Here is an 18,970-nt window from a genome sequence, read left to right as displayed (position 1 = left end):
AATATTTCATTTTTTGTTGCAGACATTTTCCTACCACTTCACATACTTGCTACCTCATGTAGTGTTTTGCGTGCCACAGTCTCCAGGTAGACAATGTGAAAAATTAGAGGGTCTCTCAGATGGCTCTTAATAGGAGAATGGCAAAAGCCTACCCTTCCTCTCGTCTTCTGCCTCTTATCGGCGTTATTCGTTGCAGTGCTACATATAATTGGCTTACCGGAAAGGAAAGGCATAGTATCTGTCACACTTTCTCCAGCAAGTGAAAATTTGGACTTTACACCATCTCTCCTGTCGCGTGGAGTTCCCGGGCGCGCGTTCAAGTGAGGGATTGCAGATGGCAGAAACGCTAGACAAAAACATATCTTGCGGAATATGACAGATTCCATGTGCTTGGAAAGGCTTTCACCTTAATATCAGATGTGTTGATAGTCTGTACCCTTTTGTGTATTTGCACATGCAATTAGCTTCCTGTTTGTAATAAGTCTATGCACGCCAATGGAAAAAAGATGCATAAATAAGGGGTAAAGAGAGAAAGGGGAGGAAGGAGTCGGAGGTGCGAGGAGAATTAAGGAATGCCAGCAAGGATCTTGCCACTGCATTCATCTGTATCTCGAACACAAGCCTCCCACAAAGATTGGGATGAGGGTTGGGGTAGAGCTTACAGTCCACGTGTACAGCATTGCGCTATTCTTTGATAGTGGCGCAAAAGTCTCAACAAGCACTCCAATTATAGGGCCCGGGCCAGGGGATAAACGGAGCCCGGTTAAGTTTCACTGGCCAGCTGGTTAGCCAACTCATTGCTGTTAGTCCTTGTGTGTCCAGGGATCCAACGAAGGAAGATGAAGCAAGGCTGCAGTGAAGAAAGTGAAGCCCCAAGCTCCGTGGACAGACGAGGTAGGAGTTTTTTCAAGTCAATAGCACGGATTGCCACCTGGGAATCAGTGCAGATGATATATTGAGGCACAAAATGAGGAAATTTTTAGTGCCGTGAATGATGGAGAAGGATCTCAAGTGAGGGAATATCCACGGAAAGGGGTGAAGTAACGTGCCACGTAGAGCCACATAAAAGGCATCCGTGTATGCAACTCCATGAGTATTGAACAGCGGACTATGATTGGAGGCAGCAGCATGTCGGCGGCCACCATGCAGGACAAGCGACAATGGTGGGAGAGGGTGTATGCGGAGGTTAGAGCCTCCTGCAGGAAAGGAATAGGCAGAGAGATAGACTGGAAAGGGGAAGATGGTAGCCTGGTTGAGAAGCCACTGCCCATGAAAGGAGACTGTGAAGAGGATGAAAGAGACTGGTAGCAGAAAGCCTATATAGTAGGTGGAAGTGGTTATGGGAAGACTGAGAGCAATGTGTCTGGGTCTGATGAGTGAAAGCTATGGCATGGAGTAAAGAATCGGAGTCAGTGTGTGCGCCCATCAACAGGTGCGAGTTTCCTGCTGGCTGAAGAAACGGCTTACGACTCAGCGAAGCAGATGAACGACAGATTGACAGGTAGAAACAGCCACATGGAGAGCCAGGACATTCTTGATGCCATGCAGATGCATGCCAAGAACACAAGACTGAGAAACCTTGGGGATCAGAGAGCCGCCCAAGGTACGGGAGATCAGAGATTGTGAGCACGTTGAGAGGCAGAGTGGGCTACAAAGTAGCAATTCAGACTTTTCAGGTGCGGGAGAAATGCTTGCCTTGTCAAGAAAGGAGATATCCAATCCCTGCTGAATAGTCTTAATAGTCTTAAACATGACCAGGAGAGTCGCGCAAGCATCGGTGTGATGTCATCAGCATAATGTAAGAAAATCAGGAACAGATGACTAGACAGCAAGCCAGGAGCCATGGCACGAGAAAAGGTAGGTGAAAGAATGGAATTCTGAGGGGTAATGTGGGCGAGTTAAGCCCAATGCTCAGAAACTGACCTTGCAGTTAAAGAAAAGCTCAACAGTAGTTATATGTGCTGGAGCCAAAGTGGGTGTCTTCTTAGAAAGGCAGGTAATAATAAATGTGGTCATGAGAAAGACTGTTGAATGCCTTACGGACATCAACTGTGACCGGGGCACAAAGCTGATAGCTACCACAAATGAAGAAAGTGTTCTGAAGGATGAGAAAGAGGTCCCATACACACGTGAGCATGAAAACCAATGAGGGTACGAGGAAGCGAGTTAAAAGCCTCCAAATCCTGACCAAGCATAGTAAACGCCATTTGATCTGTCTTGCAAAGATTGTTGGAGATCGGAAAGGGTTGGTGGCTTGCCAGATTTGCAAATGAAGGGGATAAGTGAGAAAGTTCAGGACAAAGAACCTTCTTTTCAGGCAATGTTACAGAGGTCAAGAAGGTCCTCTTTGGCGTTGAGGGGCACAGAGGTCTGTCTGCACAGCCTGCACATTCGGGGTAAGGTGGAGAGAGAGAGGTGGTGGTAGATAAAAATCTACAATGGTTGCAAAGGCTTCATCCGGAGACTGTGGTTAGAGCTTGAAAGTTGGCGATAAGGGGAGGAGAGTACCAAGGAGGGCTTGAAAATGCTCCAGGTCAAATTTTGATGGAGCGTAGAGTCTAGATTATTGCAGCAAAGGGTACTCCATCAAGAACCTTCTAGCCTAACACAATATGGCTCAGTATTGTCTAAGAGCTTTGAAAGGAAGGTCTGCGATTGGAGGTTACCGGGTAGCAGCCTGGCTGTTCGGAAGATCTTTTTGCGAAGCTTCCATAGTCAGACCAGAGGTGGGTCAGGGTCAGAAGTGGGATACACAGCAGTCTCAGTGAGACTTAAGGACGAGGTCACTTGAAGAAGGGCACGAATCCATTCCTCATAGGACGTGAAGGAGATGGAGAAGAGAAGAGAGCAAAAGGCATCCCAGTCAGTATGAAGAATGTGCTTTTTGTGGACAAGGATCGAAGGAGGGACGAGATGTGCGGCATAGGTGGGAGGTTTATGTAAAGACAAAAGTGCCAGGCTGAGGTGGGCTTCAGGAAGACTAAGTAAAGGACAGGATAGGATTGAAGCAATAAGGGAATTTATCAAGAGCTGCCACTGAGAGGTCATGGCAAACTTTGTTGGAAGATAGAAGGGTAGAAGAATCAGAGTGAAATGCCGTCTAGCTAGGAACATTAACGGAGCAGCGAGTTTCCTGGAGGAGAAAGCGAGCAGACAGGCAAGAGTACTGTGAAGGTACTATTGGTGTAATGGCGTGTTGGTGTTAACGTCCCAAAGCGACCCAGGCTATGAGACACACCGTAATGGAGGGCTCCAGAAATTTCTACCACCTGGCATTCTTTAACTTGCACCGACGTTCCACAGTATATATGGGCGCCTTGCGTTTCGCCCCAATCGAAAAGCGGCCGCCGCAGCTGGGATTCGATCCGGCATCCTTGGGCACAGAGCACCCTAACCACTGCATCACCTCGGCGGGGTAAACAGTTCCAATGAGTGATGAGGTCCTCCATGAAGTCCAATCATCCAATTTCAACGCGATGGGACAAGCCATAGAGTTTCTTAGGAGCAGGGGGAACAGAATCTTACAGTTAGCAGGAAAGTCTGACAGGTGGAAATCACAAGTATGAGCTGAATACTGATGTGTCGAGGCGATTGAATTTGGCATCATGTTGGGCGATGCCTTCTCATGCCGTTGGAGGTGACTGTCAAGGTCAGATTGATGTAGTACAAGACAATCTGTCGCGATTAGAGCTTTAATTTACAATAAATTCTAATGAAAAGTTCATACGTGCGAGCCTCATGAGCATCCATGCCATGATGAATGGAGCTATCTTGTTTAAAGGGGCAAATGACCACCTCAAAAAGGCAGAGAGCTGTAGTTCTCATCAAAACAGCCTTCATCCATTTGGGACGTTTCTGAGTCTCAAGAGAATAAAGAAAAGCATCGGGGCAGCAAATTTAAATATTTAATAGCTTCTTTAGTCGAAAGCTGATGATTCCGCAAGTAGTATCTGTATCATGCACCAACTTTCAAACAAACTTCTGGCAGTCTAGTACTGTCCAGCCTTATTTCTCGATTTACCATTCCATCAAGCACAGTTCTATAGAACACAGTCGTGCACTATCCTGTTGACAGCAGTAACTGCAGAGCAGAAATATAATATTGATGACAAAACACAGAAGCAGGTTGCAGTCTTTCTTTAATGAAGTTTTACAGTTCCACATTGACTTAGCTCGCTCAGATAAGAGAGAAGAGAAAATAAACGTACGTAAAAGAGGAAGGGGTTTCATTTCACAGTAACGCAAAAGAAATGGCACTTACGTTTGCAGGCCCTGTGACAAAAGGAAGGCATCGTCGTTAGATTTGAAGGAAGCGAGAGACTTGAGACGCTTCGAAATATGTGTAACCAAAATTTTCATTGACAAATGTCCTGCACCGGTTGCGAGAGGCAGAGGAATATTCTCTCGAGTCCTCAAGTCTTGATGGTCGTCCAACCCCCTCCCCTTTCTGCATGTTTGATTAACGCTAACCTTCCTCTTTGGAGAGCAAACTGGCGACCGTGTGCCACCGTGCATTATACAATAGTCACAAGAGATGTGTGTGAAGAAGAGAAAATAATGTTCTACAATAAGAAAGAAAAAGCAATAGAGAAGTGACGATATTTACAGGACAAAGAGAAATGGTTGTGGTGTGTGGTGGTGACAGATTGCGTTGAACCTATAGAGCCGCAGCATATGATGTCACATTATAAATGTCCGATGCACGGTCACCGGCGACAAAGAGAGAGATAGAAAAAAAAAGGTCAGTCTTCACAGACACGAGTGTCTCGTCATTTCACTAATCCCACTTTCTTGGCTTCGATCTCGTAGATGAGAAGTCGCCACATTTTCACAACAAACACTTCTGCCTCTTCATCCAGTACCTGGAACAGAAGAAGAACGTCGAATAAAATTTGTATGCCAGAAAAAGGGGGCAAAGTCTCCCTTGCTGCAATTAACCGTCTCGTGTCTAGCTAACCGATCGCAGTTTCACGGCGTTTAAAATGCTCATTAGCGGTACTGGGCGCTTTCCACGCTTCCATCCACGTGGTTCCTCCACATTCCGAAAATGTGCACTCATCAAATGCCATTCCGCGCGTCATGTGGTGAAGCTTCATGCGCGATGCAGGCTGCTTGTGAGAGGGCGCCGCCACTACTATGTTGCACCGTGAACAATGCCGGGGAAATCCTCACCTTTTTCAAACAGCACTGTTTAACACTCCCAATACTGTGCACGCAATAAGCCATCAATGGAAATGTGACAAGAAAAAAAAAAAAAAAAAAAAGGTCACTACGGTGTTGTTCTCACCTAAAACGCACGCCAGCGTCCCCAAAATTTTCCGCCCAATAAATTTACCAGAATTGAAGTGGTTCTCGTCAATGTTTTTTTTTTTTTGACGCCATTTCATAATTCCCACTTCGAATAATTTGAACTATTTTTTTCAAATCCCATGAAATTCAAATTAACAAGCATTTACTGCACAAGTCAGCATTCACTTGTCATCTGTCATGCTTTTGGGGCAACACAACAGACCCGAGGCCAAGCCACGCCTCTTTTGCCACACAGTGGAACTTCTAGACTACCGAGCCCAGACCAAGAGAAGGGCAGCTTCCTCCTCACCATAGACACATCGTTGAGTATGCTCTGGGCAGCACTGCCGGCAAGCACCTTAGAGCAGATGAAGTCCACCAGTGTGGGCTCTTCCTCGCCAATGTACTCCACAATCTTCTTGTTGATCCACGGCCTGATCCTCTTGTCCATCAGTGCCTGGGAGGGCAAACGAAAGGCGGACACAGGCTTGGTGTTAAATGTATTCATCATCATCAGCCTGACTATACCCACTGCAGGGCGAAGGCCTCTCCCATATTTCTCCAATTAACCCGGTTCTGTGCTAGCTGCATCCACTTGACCCCTGCGAACTTCTTAACCTCATCCGCCCACCTAACTTCCTGCCGCCCCCTGCTACGCTTTCCTTCCCTTGGAACCCAGTTTGTTACCCTAAATGACCATCGGTTATCCTCTCTTCGCACTACATGTCCTGCCCATGCCCATTTCTTCTTGATTTCCACTAGAATGTCAGTAACTTATTTCTCTGACCCACTCTGCACGCTTCTCATCTCTTAATGATACCCCTACCATTTTTTGTTCCAAATCCCTCTGCGTTGTCCTCAACTTAAGTAGAACCCTCTCCGTTAGCCTCCACGTAATTAAATGTATTAACCCTAATTAAATGCTCGAAAAGGAAATGGGGGCTTCCTCGCACTCACATTGTCGACAAGGCTCCGGTCAAAGTTGAAGTTGAAGAGCTCCTCCTTGGACGTGGGTATGCGGTCAATCAGGTTTTTGATGTGCTTGCGCTTCTCCTCCGTGTTCATGTGCTGCTGCTGTTGCTGCTGCTGTTGCTCTTGCTGTTGGCGGCCCTCCTCATCCACGAGGGGCACCAGTTTGCGCTTCTTGCGAGACTCTCCCGACTCCTCTTCTTCCGCATTGCCAAACACCTGCGACGCAGCTGCAGACAGCTTCTTGCGCTTGCTGCTGCCTGACGTGGGGCTCTTGCGGCTGCTTGCCTGGCCCGGGCTTCCACCTGCAAAGCGCGCCCCAAATGAGAGCTTAGAGTCAGCACAATGTGCCAGAACATGGCCACCTTTGGCACACTAAACGTTTACGAAGCACGGGAGACGAGAATGAGAAGAAAGCTGCCAGCACTAGTTGACATAACATGCCCCACACACATAACTGGTGGTGGAAAAGAACAAAATACAGCCCACTCACAACAGAGACGACTCAATGTGACTCCGAGCAGCAATATTTTGCGAAGTGAGCATGCTGAGGCAGCAATAAAGCTTTTGCCTCTTCCTAAACTCTAACCAACGCGACGCCACAACACGCATGGAGATGCTCACTCACCAAGCTTGAGCACACCAAAGCCCATGCTCCTGCCTTCCTCCTGCGGCGTGACCAGCACGTCTGAGAACCCCGACAGACTGTTCTGGCCACTGCCATCTTCTTCCATGGCCGACGCGGGTCCCGCTGACGACGCCGGTGGCGATGCCACCGAAGAAGGTGAGTGGCCCCCGTGCCGCAAGGACGAGTTCTCGCGGCGCGGAGGTGGTGATCGCGGCTCGGCCCGGGGTGACCGGGCGTGCTGCGATGACCGCCGTGGCGGAGGGGGTGACGCGGCGTCCCGGCCGCGGGAGGAAGCACGGACAGGCTCGGGATCGGGACGCACGACGGGCAACAGGTGGGGCTGCGGCTTCAGCAGGCGCGCCTCTTCCTCGTGATGGATGCGCTTGGCCTCAGCCTCGGGGTCTGGGTGACCCTCCTCGGTCAGCTTCCGCCGCAAGTCCTCTAGTTCCTCACGCTCCCGCTGCCGGTCACGGTTGTCGAGTTCAATTTCTTTCTCGCGTTCTTTCAGGCGCCTCTGCAGGCCACCTCCCCTGGAGAGAAGGAAAACCACGCTTTCAGCACCACTCTATTCCGCGTGCACACACTAAGCGCAGTGACTTACACTCTAATGACAATGAGATGCAAGGCATTGCAGCTTGAGCTACAAGTAGGCAAGAACAGAAGAGCCGAAGGGGCTCATTCGAGTGCACAGTCAGTCAACTGTTGATTGCAAACTCATCGTAATCATGATTGCAGTAGAATCTCTATAATATGAACATCCCAGTGTCACAAAAGAGATCTGTATCATTCAAAATTTCGTATCACAAAATGAAAATAAGAAAGCAAAAAAAAGGTGTGGGAGCTTTAGAAATGCATGTATGCGGAAATTTTTTTAACGCCCTTGCAGCCACACAGCTCACTACTCGTGGTGAATACAGCATAAGTGGAGATCGAGATGTAGGCAATGCGCGGGTGCCCCGCCGCAAACTGCTTCCTGTGCGTGCAGACCAACTGGTGATAGTGACATCAATGGTGTGCATTCCGCGCACCACTGCAAAGCTACTCTGCGTGCACAGTGCCACTAGTGATCGCAAAACATTGTGCGGGCAGCATCCAGTTGCTGGAGGCCGAGGTCGCAGCTTGAGCGTTCGTGTCATCTAGAGTGGTGCTGAAGAGTGTTTGGAACAGTAAAAAACCTGCCAATTGTTTGCGATGTGCTTTCACCATGAAATGTTATGAATTTGCAACATCCTTAAAATCATGTCACCGTCATTCTACTATTCACCCCAACAGCATCCACAGTTCATGCAGAGTTCACCCATAATTATACCCAAGTTACTTCATGCTGCATGGTTCCACGCACACCTTTCAAGTGAAAGTTGGACTCTGCAAAGTGTGCTAACGAAATCAAGCATTTGTTGGCAAAAACACTAACACCGTGGTTGCCAGCTGCGTAGCCTGGATACGTCTTTCCCCAATATAGAGTGTTCCACATCACTTAAGGGGGGACACGGGTCTTTGGGACCAAAAAATGACCAAAAAACCGATTTTCTGAAAATGGCATTTTTGGAATCTGTGGCTATTAATCTACAAGTTCACCAATTTTCTTCTTCCAGAAGTCAGTATTTTCAGCATAATAACGAATTGAAATCATCGCGCGGGCTGAATTTGCGCAGCAGCAGACGATAAAACGGCACATTTTTCGTTGCGCGCAACTGCCGTTCCGCCGGACCGATCTCGGCCATGTTAGGCTCGTTTGAAAGAGCGCTTTCTGGGTTTCAATTTCCCGCCGCTAGCGCTTGTCTGCCCTCAATGGCCACTGAGAAAAATAACCACAAAGAAAAACGAAAACGCGGCATCTGATTCGCTGCTGAGCGCACGTGACTGCAACTGAGCCATCCGATTGGCTGATTCTATCGCACGTCGTCTGCTTGCGGCGGGCCAGCAGCCGTTGAAAGCGTCCGAGACGCCATTTTGTTCTGAGTCGAGACCGAGGCGAGACGATGCCCCTCAGTAAATTCCGCTCGCGCCACAAATTCGGCAAAAAGAAGAAGAGTGCGCGCGGCGACAACTTTCGGAACCGTCCTGCGGCACCCGAAAGCTCCGAGGATGTGCAGGAGCCAGCGGCAAGTCAAGAAGTCCCCGCGGCCGAAATAGGCCTAGCGAGCTCGGCGGCGCCTACGCCCAGCGGACGCGTCCGCCACGACACGACGATGCTGCAGCCTTCGGACTTGATTGAAAAGAAAAGAAAAGCCGAAGGAATGCTGCAGGAGCTGGGTTCAACCGCAGCGACGAAGAGGAAAGCGGATTTCATCGCCACTTCTGATGCCCGTCTTCTTGACGCGACCGGCGGTTGCCGTGCGGACGATACGACGTTCACTGTTGTGAGTTTGGAGTCGCTGAACGAACTGTTGTCTGCTGTGAAATGTAAAGTGTGTGGCGGGGATGTCCATATTTCAAAAGGAAATCGTGAATATGGTCTAGCCGTTAAACTCTCTCTCGCGTGCGTGATTTGCGGGGACATTTCATCGGCATGGAGTTCGCCGCGCGTGCAAGGCAGCCAGAAGATAAATCCGTTTGCCGTGAATATCCTTGCTGCACGCGCGATGCAAAGTACCGGACATAGGCAAACGGCGCTGAATGATGTGTTTGCGGCGATGAACATATCTCATCGTGGCCTGCACACGAAAACGTGGCAGGACTACGTAAAGAGTAAGCTGACGCCCGCAGCAACACGCGCAGCCGAAGGAGTGTTGAAAGACAGCGCCCGTTCTGTTCGGCAACTCTATAACGAGTTGAACCTTGACAACCCCGGGAACATTTCTGTCTCTTTCGATGGTTCATGGATGACCCGGGGTCATTCATCCCACATCGGTGTCGGCGCCGTAGTAGAACTTTTTACTGGACTGGTACTTGACTATGTAGTTTTCAGTAACTTTTGTGCTGGGTGTGAGCGTGGGCCCAAAGAAGGTGACCCGTCCCATGAGGCGTGGAAAGAAAGCCACTTGTGCCAAAAGAACACGGACAAAAAGTCCGGTGAAATGGAAGTTCAGGCCGGACTTGTTTTGTTCGAAAGGTCACTGGAGAAACATGGCCTTAGGTACACGACCATGCTCTCAGACGGCGATAGCCGCACATTTCTTGCATTGCAAGAATCAGCTGTGTACGGCTACATCGAAATCAGCAAAGAAGATTGCACAAACCATGTGCAGAAGCGGATGGGAACGGCCCTACGCAATGCAATTGCCAAGCATAAAGGTGATGCAAAAGAGAGCTTGAGTGGCAAAGGAAAGCTGACAGGCGACCTTGTCACCAAGTTGACATCGTATTACAGCTGGGCCCTGAAGTCCCATGCTGGAGATGTTGGGGCAATGCATAAGGCAGTGATGGCTACCTATCATCACGTAACCTCCAATGATACCGTGTCAAATCACACCCTCTGCCCGACAGGCGCAAACTCGTGGTGCCGCCAGAATGCTGCTGCAGCCAAGGGAGAGCCTGCTCCCAAGCACAGATACAGTTTGCCACCACATGTGTGCAAAGCACTTTTGCCTATTTATGAGCGTTTGGCAGACCCAAAGCTGCTAGAGCGGTGCCAGCAGGGAAAAACCCAGAACAGTAATGAAAGCTTGCACTCCCTAATATGGTCACTCGCACCAAAGGAGCGCCATGCGTCACTGTTCTCCGTTCAAGCAGCTGTTGCGGAGGCTGTTGTCCGCTTCAATGCAGGAAACCTACAAGCATGCTCAAAAATACTGAGTGAGCTAAATATGAACCCTGGCGTCCAGAATATCAGGAGGATGGCTGAGAAGGACAGGCGCCGAACAGCCGAATCAGTACGCAAGCGTGCCTCTGCGGAAAACATGCATCGGGCACTGAAAAAGCGGCATTCTAGTCAGCCCAAGCAGTCAGATTACATGCCTGGTGCATATTAGCTGTCTGCAAGTGTAAATATGTATATATCTTTTCGAAATTTTGAATAAATTGTGCCTAGTTTGTTTTTTCCCATTTTCTCAAAACTCAAATTTTGGACACTTGGCTGGTTTAGTTCGTCGATATCTCTGCATCTAGGACAGATAGAGATGTAATTCCTTTTTCTACATAAAGCTGAAGGTGCAGTGAATGCAATGATCGAAGCAGAATTCTTTATTCAAGCTTCAAAAATTTTTTATTTTGCCAAGTTAATTGAAGCATGATAGGCACGTCTTGAAGGACAACTTTCAAAGTGCAGCAAAATTGCTAATAAGGGTAAAATGGAAAAACTGCTTTGATCATTGCACTCTTTGGTCATTGTACTGTACCGCCATGCATTAAAAATGATGTTTTATAGAGGCGTTTTTTTTGCGCGGAAGTACTAATTAAATGAATAATTAATATTATTATCTCGGGAATTAACTGACATAGAGAAAAACAAGTTACATTTTTGAAATCAGCATAAAAATCTGAACAAGAGGGTATGATTTTATCAGGATTGGCTTTAAAATAATGAAAATAGCTCTAAGACCAGTGTCCCCCCTTAAAGTTGACGAGAGTATAATTTGGACAGAATATGCCAACTCACTTGTAATACTTGAGATCATCTCTTTCATCTTCATAGTCCTCCAAGAACTCCTTCAGTCGGCGAGCTTCCTTAGCCTGTGGGCAGGAAAAAGCAATGGTTCACGATTAGCCATAGTAAAGCCTCTTTGATATGTTTTTTTTTTTCAAGAAAAATGTAACTGTTCAATGAAGTACAGAGACATTTATCGACATTCGCTTTGTAAAAGTGTCGATTAGCATTTTTTGGCATAAAGCACGAGCAGTTCATATTTTTAAGGTGGAAGCCTTTCCCTGGCTCACGGGTGGTGTCAGCAGAAATGATCGCAGGAAATGTAAGCGGGGAAATGTCTGCACAAACTCGCACCTAAACCAAAACAATGACAAAGCAGCCAGTGACGACAATGATGATAGTAGCGATAATGACGCTGCAGTAAATGCTAAAAATGGTAGCAGCAATAGTGATGATGATAGTAGTGATGATTATGACGATGCAGTTAGTAAAAACAGTCCTTCGCCATTTTTGCACTTTTAAAGGGACAAAACACAGGAACTGAGGTCTGACATTTTTTTCGATGAAATGGGAAGATTGATGTCTAAAATGTTCGATTCCATAACGGTTTTGGTAGAAACACTGTACAAAATTTTTACCAAAAATTTTTCAATCAGTGCATGCGCAAGTTTTTATGTAGTCTGATGCTGAAAACAGTGAGCAGCGACTGCGATGACGGCTAGTTGTCGACAAAAAAGACATACCGAAAACAAATATAAATTTCCCTCGCCAGGCAGTAATTCGACTTGTTTTGTTTAAAGTAACGTCCTTTTCAGTTTGGCACTCAAGGATGTTACAGCACAATAATGTATGCCTCGTCGAAGAAAGTTCTACTGGGTACTATCATCGCTTCATTCACAGAATTCCTAACACTGTGGCACAATCTAGTGGCAAAACCTGGAAGCTTGCCTCTCGCGGTGCGAAAGGAGGGTGGTTTTTATTTAAGGACGCAGTGGAGAGAGCGCAAAATATAACGAATTATGAAAAGCGCTCCTAGAAGAAAAAATTACAAGGGTTCAATGCTGCTGAATCAAATATTGAGCGAAAGTATTAGTTGCGGGTGACCAAGCGTTTTTCTCTTTTTCTTCCTCAGCCCACATATAAAGCCCCACTTTAACCAACCCATATGAACGTGCCTTAGTGGCCTATATGGGTAACGTGAATGCCAGGGTCGTAGCAAGCTGATTCTGAGCTAACCGTCCCATGTGAAACGAGAGACCCAAGTTGGCAGCTCCTGCCAGCCCGTGTGTCACATGGGGTGTGACGTTCTGTGACACGTGGGTAAGACATAATAGCGGCCGGGTCACGCGAAGGCTTGAAAGTGCGACTAGTATTGCTTTCGCAATAAAAAGAAGAGTGTGCACTTGCAAAAAGCAACAATATTTTGCTGACATGTGGTCACGTGGAGTACTGCTCAAAAAGTCATAGGGTTTCTCCGCTAGATAGCACCTCAGTTGTTTTTATGTGATTTTCAGTGGCAAATTAAAATTGTAAAGCCTCTTTTCTTCAATATTGTAGTGCTCGATCTGTACTATATGAGGCAAGGTCTTTTCATCTCCACCATAATCTCACGACATATTATGGGCAGTGCTCTGTCCCTTTAACCCTTTGATTGTTCTTGCCGTATGGGTACTGTGGCCGAATTCTGTCCTGCGGGGGTTTTGTCATGCGCGCACTGCGCTGAACGCGCGTTTGAAATTTCACGTTTATTTGAAAAGAGGCAGTTACCAAGAGATGCTGCCATTTTCTAGAATGTACGAAAAGTACTAAAACTGTCTATGCTACCATTTTGCGGAGGAAAAGAAAACTGCCCGTGACCATCGCATTGCGCTCTGTTTGTAGCGGCGCACCCTTGCGGTTTTGGTTTCTCTGCGCGAATGCAACAGACGTGCAAAATGCTGTCTGTCAGCAAGCTAGCGTAGGCCAGTGAAAACCTTCCAGGATTGTTTACGCTACCGTAATCTGGCACCAACGGGCAAAAAAGAAAAAAAAAAAGTGACACGACATTCGATGCAAGGTGTGGTTTCCAGTGACTCGCCCTTTGCGGTTTCATTTTCTCCGCAATCACAATGAATGCAAGAAAGTTGATCTCTATTTTTGTTAAGGCTCTGGCGGAGGCCCTCGAAGGCTAATTTTTATCTCTGCTGGTGCGCTCTCATCTCACTGGCACTCACGGGGGTGTCATTGCTCTGCCATTTAGTTTCAATGACGTTATGACTGTATACTCTCCCTACATATTTTTTCGTCTATTTTTCCAAGTATTCACAATTTTGTTTGTTACAAAAAATCTGCAACAAAAAAAATTTGAGACGGGGAGTAATGTTCGACACTCGAAGAGTTAAGCAGACTACCATCGAAAAGCGGCAGCCTCACCTCCTCGGTTAGCCTCTCCTCCTCCTTTAACCGCTCCTTCTCGTACTCCTTGGCCTTGCGCCGCTCCCTGGCTTCCCAATTTCGCAACCTCTGTTGCCAAAGCGAGGAAAAGGAAGAAGAAGACACAGTCAGCATAGCCCGGCACTGAGCACAGCATGATATTCATCATCATCCAGCATTCAAACAAAAGCACATAAATATTTTCTTCTTGAAGTTACAAGTTAAAAGAGCAAACAGTGCGGTGCCACAGCTATTTCCCAGACAGCATGAACCATTGGCCCAATGTTGGCAATGACTGACCCAACCTATGAACAGTGTTTTGCCAATACATCGCCAACATTGTGCTAATGTTTTGTGCCACATGGGTGTTGGTTGGTTTGTGGGGTTTAACGTCCCAAAGCAACTCAGGTTATGACAGACGCCGTAGTGGAGGACACCGGAAATTTTGACCACCTGGGGTTCTTTAACGTGCACCGACATCGCACAGCAAACGGGCGCCTTTCTTTTCGCCTCCATCGAAAAGTGGGCGCCGAGGCCGGGATTCGATCCCGCGTCGTTGGGAACAGTAGTCGAGCGCTGTAACCACTGCGCCACCCCGGCGGGGGCCACATGGGTGTGCCTTAGCTGACTTTCTCATGTGCATGCATCTACCAGTATGAAAACAGATTTTTTTTAGATTTTAAATTAACATCCAATCAGCAACTCAAAATAAAGTGATAGCACAACACTAAGAACGAAGGCAAATGAAGCAGCAAGCAACCCAGCGTTTCAATCCCCCCCCCCCCCCCCCCCTTTCAATCCTGCACAAGGAATGCACAAGAGGGGCCCCTCTTCTCTCCCTCACCTCCTGGTAGGCAGCTTCCTTCTCCCGGAGCTTCCTCTCCATCTTCTTGCGTTCATATGCTTCCTCCTCCTCTTCCCGCTCCCTCTCCCAATCTCGCTCTGCATCTCTGGGCCTATGTACACATACACAGAGAAACAGCTTTAGAGCAAAGAAAGCCGGAGAGACTGGCCAGAGTCGCACACACGCTTCCAACCTGCTACTTCACACTAGGAAAAAAAAAGAAATGGAGACAGGGCAAAGGTGAGAGGTGAGGACGGCACAGCGAATTAAGCTGTGCACGCAATGCCCAAGGCCTTCGAACACAAACCTTGGCTTCGTAGATGGGCTTGCAAAATGACACACGAGGCAAATGTCCTTAGCACTAGAGTTAATTCTTTAAGTTTTTGGCTGCCCACACTAATGAGTGCACAAGAACCACTGCAGAAAAGAAATGCGAAACTGCTACACCAGACAAGTAACACTACAAAGTGCGGGAGAACAAACGGCACACTTCGTCAAGTGCTTGTGAAGAATGACGCAAAACGCAATCCTTACGTGTGCTTGGTCGTTGAATTCTTAACTCTGCAGAGAGGTGAAAAGAAGAAACAAAGGAGCCCGTCATGTGAACAGCAGGCAGCAATACGTTATGACCACGCGCACACCCAGGGGGTTAATGACAACACACTAAACTGTGACGCTTGCATTTGGGATGTCCCGTCCTCGCTAGGTTGGCGCATGACACGGCGTCATGCCCAATTCTTGAAAGCCAAAACTGATAAAAGAAAACAATATGATGGATGGTTTAGCTCAGCTAATTAAAGAACATCGTGCAAAAGCACTGACGACAGTGTTTCAAAGTGCAGTTTTGAGGTTGTCAAGTAGTTAACGGTGGTCAAGGGTATTCACCCCCGACTCTGCCCTGACAATATCCCGAGTGCTGTTTCTGTGCAAGACCTTGTTGATTTACACTATGGAACTAGTACTAGTTTAGGTAATAGCGAGTTTGCAAAGCCTTAAACAAAAGTAAACAAGATGCGTTAAAAGGAAAGGGCAAAGGGGAGTCAAGGATGGACAACCTACCTGAGTGCCTCCCGGAGCTCCCGCTCCCTCTCACGTTCCCGTTCCCGCACCCAGTCGCGCTCAGGGGACTCTGAACGGGCCTTAGAGGGGGCCCTCTCAGACCGCGAAGAGGGTGGCTGCGATGACGAAGCCAGCTGCGCCGATTCGGACTTGGAGTCGCCGCCACGGGAGGACTCATGGTCCCGGTCTCTGTCACGGTCCCGATCCCGGTCCCGGCTTGACTTCTCCTCAGCCCTGCTGCTCCCACTCTCCTCTTTCAACAGGTCGCGCGAGCGTTCCCTGTCGCGATTGCTACGCGAGGACCGCTCGACACTTCGTTCCCGGTCGCGCCGCTCCTTGCGCTCTCGCCGCCGTTCCCGCTCTCGGTCACGGTCTTCCTCCTGCTGTTTCTGGAAGCAAACCAAAAGAGACAGCGACCGGGCGCTTTAAGCCATGCATCTATGCACTCGCTCAGTCTCTCTTGTTCTCATGAACCCCCCCCGCCCCCCTCTCCCCCCAAATAAGAGAAAACTTAAGTCTATTTTTTTATTAGCATTATTACCTAGCAAGCTAACCAGAACAGCCCATTCATATTGAAATTACAAATAAGCAAACAGCGTGAACTTGCGAAGCGAGGCCTCCAAGTGTCAGTAATTTGGACATGCAGTCACAAATTCAATGACCATAGTAGAACGCCTCTTTACAACTCACTCTACCTGTCCTACATCACTTAAACATGCAGGCAAGCACAGAGGCGCATCATTTAAGTACAGCCAAAATAATACGAAGCATACTTCGTCATTTGATATTTTGCAGAGAAAATATTGGTTACTGGGATTATTGAGAGAACGGCGGTGGCACCTTTGAATATGACATCTTCAAATCCTTGAAAGGAAAGAAGTGAAGGTCCATCAATAGCACAAGTATGCTCAGTATTATTGTGGCCAGGAGTATGTGCATCCACATTCGCCTATGAAGAGCTTCAGTGAGGATGCTGATCTCATATTGCTCCGAATATGACAATGAAATAGTTTCCTTTACCCTTCCTTTATTCGGAATATGCAGTCTTCAATTTTGCTGCTCTTCGTGCTGTTTCATCCCCAATTCGGAAGCTGACCGTCCCTTCCGCTAAAAGGATTACACAGACAATCTTATCATGCATGGCTATAACTATGCTGCATTCAAGTTTTTTTCTCTTTCTCTTGTAGCGACTACTGAGCGAGAGGTTTGCAGATAACGACACACTTTCTCACAGAAAACAACACAAAGTCACAGTGGTACCTCTGAATTCTCAGCACAGTCTTTCATGCCATGTAATCTTCTAGAAATGACTATGTGCACCATGAAGCTTCCTCGGTAATTAGGTACAGCTGGCCCACACTTATGCAGTTTGCTGATTGTGCAAGATAGCGTTACGTGTCGTTCCACGAAACTAACCAAGTGGCAAGCTTCGATCTAACAGGAGGTCACAGATATGCAACAAGTGATTTTAGCAGCTACTTCTTTCCTAGAGGAACTTACAGGCAAAAACCTCGTCAACGACACCTGAACAAAATTCAATGACCAAGCCTACGCTGCCGCGCACGAGAGAAAAACCGCGATGAAGCAAGCAGCGAGACTACGGCCACGGGCAAGGCACACAGGGTAAACAACTCGCCTGAGTGAGCCCCCAGCACGATGGGTGGGAAGGAGAAGTGGCCAGTTTGTTTGATTGTTTTTTTACCTTTTGCGCGAGATGCCAAGAAAGACCACTGTTTTTTTTTAAATGTCACAATCAGCATATGATTTCTGCGCACAACAATTTCTCAAACCCCCGTAACTTCACAGCAAAACTAAAACAAAAAAATAACTACATGCTCCTGCAATGATAAAAATAGCAATGACACAAGTGACAGTAACAAATAAATAAATAATATGAGACAACTTACGAGTTAATCAACGACCACAAATAAATTTGCAATAAGTCCCTCATGGCATTCTTTTGGAGGTTTCTTTATCAAGGATGGCCTAACAAAACTTGTAGATGATGTGGAAAAAAGATCATGGCAAGTTAGCGCCGCAGTAACTGTCGGCGAATGTATCCGTAACGTTTACCGCCTTAAGCACACAAAGAAATATTAAAACCCGACAATTTACCTCAGTAATATAAATAATCTAGCTATAGCTTGTACATTGTGTTATCCCATTGCAAGTGTTATCCCACAGCACTTCCCTATTTTGACCTGTCAAAATACATTAAAAATTGCTTCTGAAGGTTAGCTTTAAGCTCGTTAAAGCAGACAAGATCTACGTCAATCTAATTCTGCATCTCACATGCTGCAGCATCATTCCAGCAGTTCATCGTCATCAACGAAGAGGCAGCGAATAAAAAGAGGTGGCAACCCGTTTGCTCACGATATTCTCTCTCTCAAACCGGAGGAGTGCGATGTGCGTCCTCTTGAGCTTGCATGAACGCTGGGCAGGTGCTTTACTACCAATAAAGACAAGTTTAAAGAAAAAGAAAGATGGCTATTGATATGTTAACTGCAGCAAGATGCAGAGAGCCCCAATCACGGTTCAAGCACCGTCAATTGGCATGACGTGTGATCACCGCACGGAGCAAGTCATTTCACTGAGTGTCAGTGATGAAGCCGACGCAACGTGCATACTTTTGAGCTTCCCCTCTCTTGAGCCTCTTCCTTTTAGTCTATGCATCAAACAACCCTCGTAGATGAAACTCAAAGCGGCCAATTTCAAAAAACCCTGCACGTTACTTCAGCTGGTGAGCAATAGCATTAATATAACAAGCATGTGAAAACATAAGCGCCACCCACTGAGTGTGGTATATGTGATGTGTGATGCATATGGCACGAGAGGGGGGTTGACATGAGAGTCATGTGACATGACAGCACTCAACCAGAGCAATCTCAATATGTAAAACTGAAACTGAGCCAAAATCTAGTTGCGATGGCCTAACATGACAGAAAAGATATTTACACAACTAGAGGCACTTTTTTTTTTTTTTCAGCAGGTACCCACACCAGTAACGCTGATACCTACACGCAAACAATGCAAACCACAAATATAATGCACGAGAGGAGCTCAAGACTCTTGACGAGAGTGGCAAAAAAGAAAATACAGTTGTAACATCATCTCCCGCTATTCAAGGAAACTACAGCGGGGGCTAAAAAAAAAATGCTGAAAAAATAAGGGAGCAAAGGATACATCAATCAATCAATAATGTTCGAGAAAGAACACTTCAAAAGTATGTGCAAACACTGCA

At 47.1% G+C, this 18,970-nt stretch overlaps 1 protein-coding gene across 4 annotated transcripts in view; it reads right to left on the bottom strand.

Moving 5' to 3' along the window:
• Positions 1 to 4,122: 4,122 nt before the first annotated feature.
• Positions 4,123 to 18,970, bottom strand: part of LOC146176139 (RNA-binding protein 25-like) — a 41,488-nt gene continuing 26,640 nt past the window's right edge. For all 4 annotated transcript variants that reach the window (XM_084582468.1, XM_084582465.1, XM_084582467.1 and 1 more), the window contains 8 exons: positions 15,730 to 16,118; positions 14,671 to 14,782; positions 13,827 to 13,916; positions 11,427 to 11,500; positions 6,887 to 7,416; positions 6,247 to 6,563; positions 5,600 to 5,746; positions 4,123 to 4,862 (listed from right to left, as the gene is read on the bottom strand). In XM_084582468.1, coding sequence (XP_084438594.1) covers positions 4,770 to 4,862; positions 5,600 to 5,746; positions 6,247 to 6,563; positions 6,887 to 7,416; positions 11,427 to 11,500; positions 13,827 to 13,916; positions 14,671 to 14,782; positions 15,730 to 16,118 — 1,752 coding nt within the window. In that variant the 3' untranslated portion in view covers positions 4,123 to 4,769. The remainder of the gene's footprint in view (positions 4,863 to 5,599; positions 5,747 to 6,246; positions 6,564 to 6,886; positions 7,417 to 11,426; positions 11,501 to 13,826; positions 13,917 to 14,670; positions 14,783 to 15,729; positions 16,119 to 18,970) is intronic.

Source organism: Amblyomma maculatum, chromosome 10 (genome assembly GCF_055883805.1).
Source record: "Amblyomma maculatum isolate TAMU_Amacu chromosome 10, ASM5588380v1, whole genome shotgun sequence".
Classification (NCBI taxonomy): domain Eukaryota; kingdom Metazoa; phylum Arthropoda; class Arachnida; order Ixodida; family Ixodidae; genus Amblyomma; species Amblyomma maculatum.
Note: the sequence above shows the minus strand (reverse complement) of the source record. Positions and strands in the feature narration are given on the sequence as shown.